The 9,802-nt window shown below is 40.3% G+C and overlaps 1 protein-coding gene across 1 annotated transcript; it reads left to right on the top strand.

The window, feature by feature from the left end:
• Positions 1-2,211: 2,211 nt before the first annotated feature.
• pold3 (polymerase (DNA-directed), delta 3, accessory subunit) lies at positions 2,212-7,461 on the top strand. Its single transcript, XM_015956067.3, has 12 exons — positions 2,212-2,363; positions 2,743-2,798; positions 3,008-3,107; positions 3,194-3,233; positions 3,363-3,495; positions 3,575-3,821; positions 3,912-3,972; positions 6,027-6,162; positions 6,278-6,381; positions 6,516-6,595; positions 6,683-6,761; positions 7,112-7,461. The coding sequence occupies exons 1-12, from the start codon at positions 2,307-2,309 to the stop codon at positions 7,312-7,314; spliced, it is 1,296 nt and encodes a 431-aa protein (XP_015811553.1). The 5' UTR covers positions 2,212-2,306; the 3' UTR covers positions 7,315-7,461.
• Positions 7,462-9,802: the final 2,341 nt, after the last annotated feature.

Below are 9,802 nucleotides of genomic sequence, written 5' to 3'. Positions count from 1 at the left end.
ATATGGAGGAGTTGGGCAAACCAATGGAGGTAGCCTATGATGACATACAAACTGAGATAAATCTTATGGTGGACTCATAATCAACTGATTCAATGATTACTAATTCTGATAATGTTAATCTGGATAGTCAGGTTACAGTTACCCGTGGCTGGACGTTTCTGGCCAGAGGAACATCTGCAGAGAAAGCTTTGGGACGCTTCCTCTCACTGTCCACTCCATCGTCCATCTGCAGAGACTGCTGGGCTGACTCAGACGAAGGCTGTTACGTCTCTGTGAATGACTTGCCTGTTAACAGTAGTGGTGGTCTGCTGGTACCTCCTGCAGGACAGAGCACCACTGACCTCCTCCACACACATCTTCCTCAGGCTCATCCTCCAGACCCACAACTTCACCCGCACAGATGCAGATGTGCAGCACAGTGCATGCTGACCTGTAATAGATTTAAAAAAAATGTTTTTTTAATTGAAAAATGTAAAACAAAACATATAACTTGCAGTACACTGGTTCTGATCGGTTTAAAGAGAAGCAGCAGGGAAAACTACAGAGAATTTACATTTTTAAGACAAATCTAATCATTATTGGGCTTAAGTTGAATAAACAAATGCACATTGAAAACAGTTCAATGCTATTTTATTAAAAAGCCTGTTATTTGAAAACGTTTTACCCTCATTTGGTGCTAAATATGTTCTAAGGTCCAATTTACATTAGAAAACATCCTACTGCATTCAACATTTATAATGCATTTGGTTTATATTAATTCCCTCATGATAATATCTGTAGTAATGTGTTGTGTACGTTTAACAAGTTCATTCTGTAGCTTAAAACATACATGAAACCATCTAAAGTTAACATGTAAGTCCTGAAAGCTTCTACAATAAACAAAGTTACTTTACCAGCAAACGGTTGTGAACAAACGCTGCTGATGGACGTGAAGCTGCTGTAGCTCCTTAATATTCCTGCTCGGTTTTCGCTAGCTTTAGCATTTTTCCTTTGCGTGTAGCCGCCGCCACGGCTGTGACGGGACCTACGGGCCACCGTAGAGGTGAAGGCCAGACTGTCCGAATTCAGAGCCGCTGACTTCCGATTTTAGCGGTCTTCAAGGACCCGGGCTTGCTAGACCGGCGAGGACCCGTACTCATAAGCATCCTTCCTGTGGATTCGGACACACCCAATGTACAGCTCGACCTAGCTCAACCTAGCTGGGGAAGTGTGACCTTTGGGACACAAAATGAGGCCATTCATATTGCTACATCCGACCTTCTATCAAAACTTATCTGAGAGGGTTACAGAAATGCACGTGTGCAGCAGACTTTCACTCCAGATTTCAACTTCAGCCATGTTATATTGACAACTGAAGTTGTAATCTCATTATGTGCAATATTGTGCAATGCTGCTAAATCCTGTCCATGTGGATTTGTTGCTCAACATCTGTAAAATTGACTGAGATATAAGCATTTATGTGTTTGATAACTGAGACTAGCTATCGCAGCCAAACGTGAGTTGATTACAGATTTACATCCAGTTATTATTTTTGGAGATTTTCATCAAAATGCAGAGAGGGAGTGCGGATGTTGCTGATTATTATTGTTTCTAGCACAGATGAAGGTGAATAATGATGAACTGCTGCTCTCAGAGCTTCATGCTTTTAATTAACCTGTCAAAGAGCTGCTCTTGTGCTTTGAATCTTTACTGTCTCATGTGACTTTTACAGTCATGTCAGTGGATTATGTCTAACAAACAATCTTCTCCTTCACACTTCTAAACTTCTATGCCTAAACAGATAATTAAAATCTCCTTTTGATGCTGCTGACCTCCTGCAGATGCTTCAGAGTTCAACTTCTTTTTATTCAGGATACTTTATCACCACTTGACTGGTCAAATGTTCAGTTTTTAAAGCATTTTGATCATTAGTAACTCTGTATGTTGTTGCTTTTATAAACTTTCTCAAAGAGGCAGGACAATTTAAGTCATCAAACCTTAGGGAAACGTTCTCACAAAGATTTTTGATTGAGACAGAACATAAATACTAATTCATGCACATATCTCTCAGAAAACAAAATCACTCATTTAAAATTAATAAACAAATAAATAAATAAAAGTGACTGATTTCAATTGTCATCTCTCCTCGTAATCGCTGTGAAAAGCTACTATAGCGCACATTGGCCTGTAGAGGGCAACCAGTAAATTTGAATTGCACCGGAACAGTGTCCGAACACGTGACATCTGACAGGAAGTAAATAAACTGGATTCCCGCGCAGTCAAATTACTTTAGCTAACATCGTCGATCGTAACAAATCCTGTTAAAAATGGACGAGCTTTATTTGGAAAATATAGACGAATTTGTCAACGACCACAACAAGATTGTAAGAATCATTTTGACCCGCGATGTGTCCGCTTGTGTTCAGCTTGCTTTGGTAGAACTTATAAAGGTTTAAAGTGGTTGAACGCGAACTAGCTTCGAGGTCGCTAGCAGCAAAATTACGCTGAAAATTCGGACTGTTGATTATCATACTGCTGTCACAACGGTATTCTATATAAAAGGCGATATTTATCACTTGCTGCGATTTTGGACAGTTGTTCAGGGTCATTCGGCTTTCAAACTACATTATAAAGTTCGTTTGAATTAACGATATGTGTTTTAGCTAAAGCTTTACAGCCACCAGTGGTGTTACACTAGGATTCAATAGCAAGAACCAGCTCATCATTACAGATAATATCTTGTATTTTCTTTTTTATTTTCAGGTAACTTATAAATGGCTGAGTCTCACTCTCGGAGTCCATGTCAACACAGCAAAACAGTAAGTTATCCAGTTTCTGCCACAAGTTTAAACATATAAATGAAAAAAATTAGATTTCACAGTTTGAGCCTAAATAATTATTGCATCTACAAGTTCATCACAAATATGTCAGATTCTAGTCTGAACTCCTAGCCGCTGTGGATTTTTTTCTGTAAAACAACTGTAAAAGTGAGCTGTTGTTGCTGATTGCATCTAAAATGTACTTTTAGGATGCTTTATCATTATTTGGAGAACAAGAGGAAGGAAAGCTCACCTGAGCTGCATGCTACCTATCTTGTCTCAGGGAAACTTGTCGACAAAGGTCAAACTGTGAGCAAAGATAACTTTTCTGGCTCTGACTACATATTTTTAAACAGGAGATAAAATGATTGTTACATGATTTATTTGCATTTCAGTGCCACAAGGTGTCAGTTGTCAGAGAAGACCAGCTGGAAGGTCAGTAAATGTTATTTCTCACAGCTTGATGAAGGATTTCCTGTCCTATACTCTTAAGATTTTAATTCATTGGATCAATTAAAAAGGGTGAATTTGTTCAGTTTATTTATTTATTTTTTCGTCCTGCAGACTTTAAATCCAAAATGAACTTGATAGTGAGTGTTCACATCTACAGCGTCCAGAAAGCTTTATTGAAAGACAGCAGCCCTCTCTACAATGTTGACTACGATGCTTTAAAGGACAATCTAAAAAACTGCAGCAGGTATGTTGGGTTTCCTTGCAGCTGTAAACATCTGCTTCTTGGGACTTGTCTCTAAACGGTTCCTTTATTTGATGTGTAGATACAGCGCGATCCAATGCTCCAAAGCTGTGCCGATGTCTCCTGTGGAGCTGCAGCAGGCACGGGAAACTGAGCGAGCTCCTGCATCGGCGCCTGAATCACAAAAATTGGGTGTAAGCAGCGGATCAAGCGTGGCTTCTAAACCATCGGCGAAGACCCAGAAAGGCATTGTGGCAATGTTTGCAAAACAACCTACACCAAAGAATCAGGAGAGCAGCAAACCTGAACAAAGAGAAGAATCACCCATGGTAAGATTTGTTTTTCTCTATCGTTTTCCAGTTAAACTGAAGGGAATGTGACATCTATTGAATTATTTTTATCTATTTGTTTCATTCTAGTTGGAAGTCCCCCCAAACAAACAAGCTTCTAAGACCAACTCAGTGGAAAACTTCTTTGGAAGTAAGTCCACATGACAATTGTAGTGATTCATCCTTTATTTACTCTTTAATATTTATTTCTTTAAATCATTTTAAACTGGTTAATATTAATTTTGTTTTTTAATTAGGGATGTCCCGTTCCAATATTGATATCTGAAGTAATTCGATATCGGCCCAAAATCACTGTATCGGATTAAATCGGACGGGATCAAAAATATCCGATATAGGGTTGTCACGGTAACCGGTATAGCGGTAAACCCCGGTAAAAAAGTTGACAATAAAAATAACCGTCCAGTTTTTAAAAAACTATATTATCTCGGTGGGTTTACCGTGGCCGCGGTTTTGGCGCGCTGACCCTTACCAGCCACCGTCGCTTCAGCTGAAGTTCCCGCGGCGCGCACACGCACTTTTTAGTTTGCAACGGCACCAAAACTTTGAAACTGAAATAATGGCCGAAGGAGGAGACGGCAGCGCCCAGGACATCCATCAGCCCTCAAAGAAGACTAAATCGGAAGTATGGGCATATTTGGGATTTCTGAAAAATGCTGAGGGACAGTTAATAGAAGACGGCTATCCCGTTTGCAGAACGTGCAGGAAACAAGTGTCTGCAAAAGGCAGCAACACTTCGAATCTAATGGCACATCTGCGTGACGATCACCCACGTCTCCACAGCCAGTGCAAGGTAGGTTAACATTAGCATTTTAGCTGAAATGCATGACGTGAGGACTTTTGGTTGAGGGAGAATGCAACGAGTCACTAAATACTGCAGCCGCAGCGTCCTCTGCCAGCATTTAAACCGTGTCACGGACACCCTGCATCTTATTTGTTGATGATGAAGAGAAATATACAATTAGTTCCTTGTCATTGATTTGTTTACTTATTCAATGCCATTTATACTTGAACGTTTGGATTTGATTACATAGTGTAGTAGTTATTTTAGTAATTTGTTTAAAGTGGCTATTTATTTTAAATACATATTTTTTAAAGGTTGACTTGTACAGTGCTCAAGTCAAGTGTGGACTGGAGTTTTAGATTTTCATTTTGATAATGAAGAAAACAAGTAAAAGAGAAAACAAGTGGTGTTTCTTTGATTTGTTTACATATTGTTTATGTTTTGAATATTTGGATTTGTATAATTTAAACCTGCACTGACTACTGTAACATGTTCCAGAAAAAGAAGCTATTTGTTCCTTTACTTGTGAAAAGTTGCACTTTTGCTAAGGCTTTGTGTTATTTTAGGTTTAATAAACACTGTTAAACCTTTTCAAAACTATTTCAGTTTGTGTAGAACAGGACTATCAATGCTTTCTGAACATATGCAACACCGTTTAAAAAATACCGCGATAATACCGAAAACCGTGATAATTTTGGTCACAATAACCGTGAGGTTAAATTTTCATACCGTGACAACCCTAATCCGATATAAGCAGTTCGATAAGGTTCACATTTTTGCAAACAATGGTTAAGAAAAAATTGTCATTTTTTTTTTCATACTTACTGTTGCTGGCTCTTGTTCTCGGATTGAGTAATATCACTTGATCAAGCCTTTCATTCTTTCCACACTACGACATAAGTCAAAGTATGTATGTATGATTTGTGCTGGTATCGTATCAGATTGATATCGGTATATTTATATGTTTATAGATATTTATATTTTAACAGTAATGTTGACAGATTGTTGTTTAAGGATAAAATGGCCTTTTAACTCATACTTTTCATCTGTTTTTAAACATTTTTCATTTGTTTTAAATCTAAAAAGGGCCACAAATTTCAGATTTTATTATCTTAAAACAACAAAGTAGTTCTTTTTTTTTCCCAAATAACCAACAAGATGTTTCATCTTAACTGTAACTCTTCTCTTTTGTGGGGTCGTTTTGTGTGTATTAACATGTTTCCACATAGTTGTTCATGTATAGCAGCACAAGTACACAGAAAAAATATCAAATAGCATTTATTCCAATTTATAGTTGTCATAATGAACACAAGAGCAAAGCAAATATTCACTCCCCAACCTTTAGTTGTCTTAATAATATAAAAGTACTCAATATTGGTGAGAATATTATTTTTTGTCTTCAGAGAAACCCGACAAACCTCTAAAGGAGGTTCAGTCATCTGCTGCGGTAGGGCAGAGGGGTCAAAGTTCACCTCCAGTAGAAAAACAAGAACCTGCAGCCGTTGAGCCACAAAAAGACACGAAGACGGATTCCAGGAGGTTTGTGTTCAAAACCAGGAGGGAAAAGGGAACGACTTCAGGAGAGGACTCGTTTGTTTTATAGACCACGAAAGGTGTTTTAGTGAAAGATGACTTTTTTTTTCTTTTATTACAGCAAAAGTAAACGAATCGAAGCATCTGATAGTGAGGAAGAGAAAATGGAAAAAAAAAAGAGGCGACGAATCAAGAGACCCGAACCAGACAGCAGCGATGAAGACGGTTCGTTTCAGAAACATCACTGGCTGGAGAGCAGTAGTTCTGAGAGTTTTGTTGTTTTGGTGTCCCTGATTGTAAATATTAGATCTAATTAATTTTTGAAGTCCTTGAAAAAATAATTTTCTTTTTTCTTCCAGTTATTCCAGATTCTCCACAGCCGCTGGAAACAAGAGAGCCAAGTCCTCTTAAGAAGGAAGCGACTGTTCAACTTTCACAGGTGTGTTGAAGTTTAAATAAGCATCACATATTTAGTAAACATCACTTCATTCATTCATTCATTTAATGATGTTTGGTTTTATTTTAGGGGAATTCTGAGACGAAAATAAGGAAGAGGAGACGCGTCCTGAAGCCTCGCGTGTTTCTGGATGAAGAGGGATGCATGGGTATCTGCATTTTTATTAACGCTGTTAGTCCTGCAGCAATCTTTTAATTAGTTTGGTCGAATATGTAAAAAAAACGAGACTATTATTACGACCTTTGAGTTTTAAAATAAGCTCCTATGCTGGTGTCCTAGAAATGTGCAAATGTTGAAAAACATCTTTTTCTGATTTGTTTTCACACAAAAGAAATCTGGCACTTCCTTTTTAAAAATGAAATAATATTTTCATTTATGAACCAAGCAGTTAAATAAACCTTAAAGTTTATTAAAAGTATTTAAAAGCGTAACCAAAGCCAGCAGTAGGTCAGGGCGGGCGTTTTTGCGTTGATGTAACTGGGTTTTGTTTCTCCTCAGTGACAGAAAAAGAATACGTAAGTGAATCTTATTCTGAGACCGAGGATGACGTTCCAGCTCCCAAAAACGCTCCAAGAGACGCTAAAGCCAAACTTCCATCGAGCAGCAAAGAGGAAGTGAAGAAGAGTCAGAAGAAGTCTTCATCGAGCTCACATAAAGGAACCAAGCAGGCTTCCATCACGGGCTTCTTCCAGAAGAAATGACACCAGATCATGTTGGACATTTCTGTTTGATGACTTTTTGACACAACTGACTCCTTATTTACACACACACACACACACACACAGTTTTTTGCTTTTGTCCAGTCCTCAGCTGTGAATTATTGTCTTTTTAATAAATAATAAATCTGAGAGAGAGAATTTTTCTTGTAAATGGTTTAGTTAGACCTGCTTGTTTTAACTCTTAGAAATCGTAAAGCTGCAGACGGGAAATGTAGCTTGGTGCAACATTTGGAGAAAAAGGCTTCAAATATTTAAGAATTAAACCTCTGGAACAGAACCTGATGGAACACAATCCACATGAAGACTACAGATGTCTTCAGATGAATCTCTCCTGGATTTCAGTCGTTGACGTCTGTCTGGGTCTTCTGTGCGATAAACGACCACATCGGGGGGGGGGGGGGGGGGGGGGCTCTACTGCCCGCTCTCCCCTCTCCGACGATGCAGTCCCATGCGTGGTCCAGCGTGTAAACTCCGTCGTCCCTGTTCATGGTCCCACATCCACGTCTCATTATCTCGATTGCTTCCTTGATCCATCTTTTGTATTTTTGTTGTTCGGTGGTTATGATCCGTGTGTTGTCCCAGTCCATTATATGGTTTTCTCTTAAGCAATGATCTGTTACGGCTGACTTTTTTATTGTACTTTCTGCTTCTTCTTTTGTTGCTCTTGTGTGTTTACATTTGCCTCCTTCAGGCGTCAGCCTGAAGAAGCCGGCAGCCGTCGGCGAAACTAGCTACAAACAGGTAAACAAAACTGTTTCTGTGTTTAAAAAAGAACGAAAGCATGGAGCAGTTTAGTAATCCGTGAGAGGAAATGTGCTTGTGAACATAAAAAACCCACAAAAACATGAGATCCTTTTGCTGTTGGTGGAAGTCTCACATATTCAGTTGATAAAAAGTATCATTATGTCGCTGAGAGAGAGGAAGGCTGCACGAGTAACGAGATGTGCGCAAAAAGTAGCCGCTTCGCGGGGAAAGGAGTGGCGCGAACGGAGTAACAGCAAACAATTAGACAGATATTGACGGTAAACTTCATATTTTGGAGCGATCCGGACAGATATATTGTTGCTGCAGTTTAGTAGGCTTTTATTAGTCTTTAATAAAGGATGATGAGAAGGATAAATGTCCACCAGGCAGTTCAGACCACAGGTCTGTCTTCGCTCATGTCCGCACGTTCACGCCACGCCCCTTGTCTTCTACGTTCGCGTCTCACGACAACACAATAGGCGCACCGCACCATAGGGCGCAGCGTACATTTTGGAGAAAATTTAAGACTTTTAGTTGCGCCTTATGGTCGTGAAAATACGGTAGCTCTAAGTGAACTTAATAGCGCTTCAAAGTCTAAGGCTTTAACCCCTCCTTTATTATATTCCTTGACTAATTGAGACCTCCTTAGACAATGGGTTTTGTTCCTTCATAAAAATTGAAACACAATTGAATTGGCCTTCTTTTTTTTTCTTTTTTTTTTTTTAACCGTGTCCTGTCTGGCTGTGAAGCAAGCAGAATTGATGTCTGAATGCTGGTGACAAGTCTTACAGATTTATTCTCAGGTGGAGCATCAAAGCGTTTGCTTTTAATGTCACGCCTGATACTTAAAACTTTATTGTTATTGTTGTTGAATGCTTTGTAATTCCGACCAGACACGGAGACAGAGGTGAAAGGTAAAGGAAAAGAAAAGGTGGGGAGAGAGGGGGGGGGGGGGGGGGGGGGGGGGTTCCACAAAAATAAACAAAAATGAACAAGAGTCTGCTTCTAGACCTGCAGAAAAAGAGACAAAAAAAAAAACAAAGGGACACAAAAAAAGGGACACAACAACAATACAACAAGATCTACCTATCACTGCGTCAACTTGATGAAAATAATATATATATATATATAATCAACATTGCTTAACTGAAGAATCACGATAATAAATCACAACGCATTAAGTGCCCACCATAGTCTTAAGACCTGTGTTTAACGTGCTCAAGCCCATACTTTTGAGAGCACCATGTGAGCACCTGTGTGTGTACACGCGCTTGTTTATGTAAGGTTTCTCTATAGGAGCGTCCAACAGAGAGTGTGAGGGACCACATATCCGCCCCCCAAAGATGCGCAGGAGACGGGGGGAGCTCCAAGTCCCAGAGATCCAGGCGCTGCCCCAGAACGCAGGAACCCCAAGGAGACTGCAACCAGGAAGGCCCCCGCCCCCCTCGAGAGGCACAGAGGATCGCCCCGGGGGGCCACAACCAGCAGCCGGCAGAGTCCCTGGAGACATCAGCGGCAAGCCCACAGGCCCGCCCGCAGCCTCCCACCCCCTAGCCGGCCGAGCCCGGGACCCAGCGACCCGGGACCCAGGGGCGACCACCCCCGCCGGGGACCCAGCAGAGCCCAGGGACCCAGACCCCACCAGGCAACCACCGGGATCTAACAGGCAGATGCCAAAATCTTAAACCCCCAGACCCGGTTGCCAAGAACACTCAGGCAGACCATG

Source organism: Nothobranchius furzeri, chromosome 11 (genome assembly GCF_043380555.1).
Source record: "Nothobranchius furzeri strain GRZ-AD chromosome 11, NfurGRZ-RIMD1, whole genome shotgun sequence".
NCBI lineage: Eukaryota > Metazoa > Chordata > Actinopteri > Cyprinodontiformes > Nothobranchiidae > Nothobranchius > Nothobranchius furzeri.
Note: the sequence above shows the minus strand (reverse complement) of the source record. Positions and strands in the feature narration are given on the sequence as shown.

What these genes read in the sequence shown, in the direction of transcription:
- pold3 (XM_015956067.3), top strand. Translation starts at nt 2,307, where the DNA reads ATGGACGAGCTTTATTTGGAAAATATAGACGAATTTGTCAACGACCAC. An exon ending in AAAGAGAAGAATCACCCATG is followed by an intron (nt 3,822 to 3,911) that starts GTAAGATTTGTT and finishes GTTTCATTCTAG; the next exon opens with TTGGAAGTCCCCCCAAACAA. An exon ending in AGTGGAAAACTTCTTTGGAA is followed by an intron (nt 3,973 to 6,026) that starts GTAAGTCCACAT and finishes TTTTGTCTTCAG; the next exon opens with AGAAACCCGACAAACCTCTA.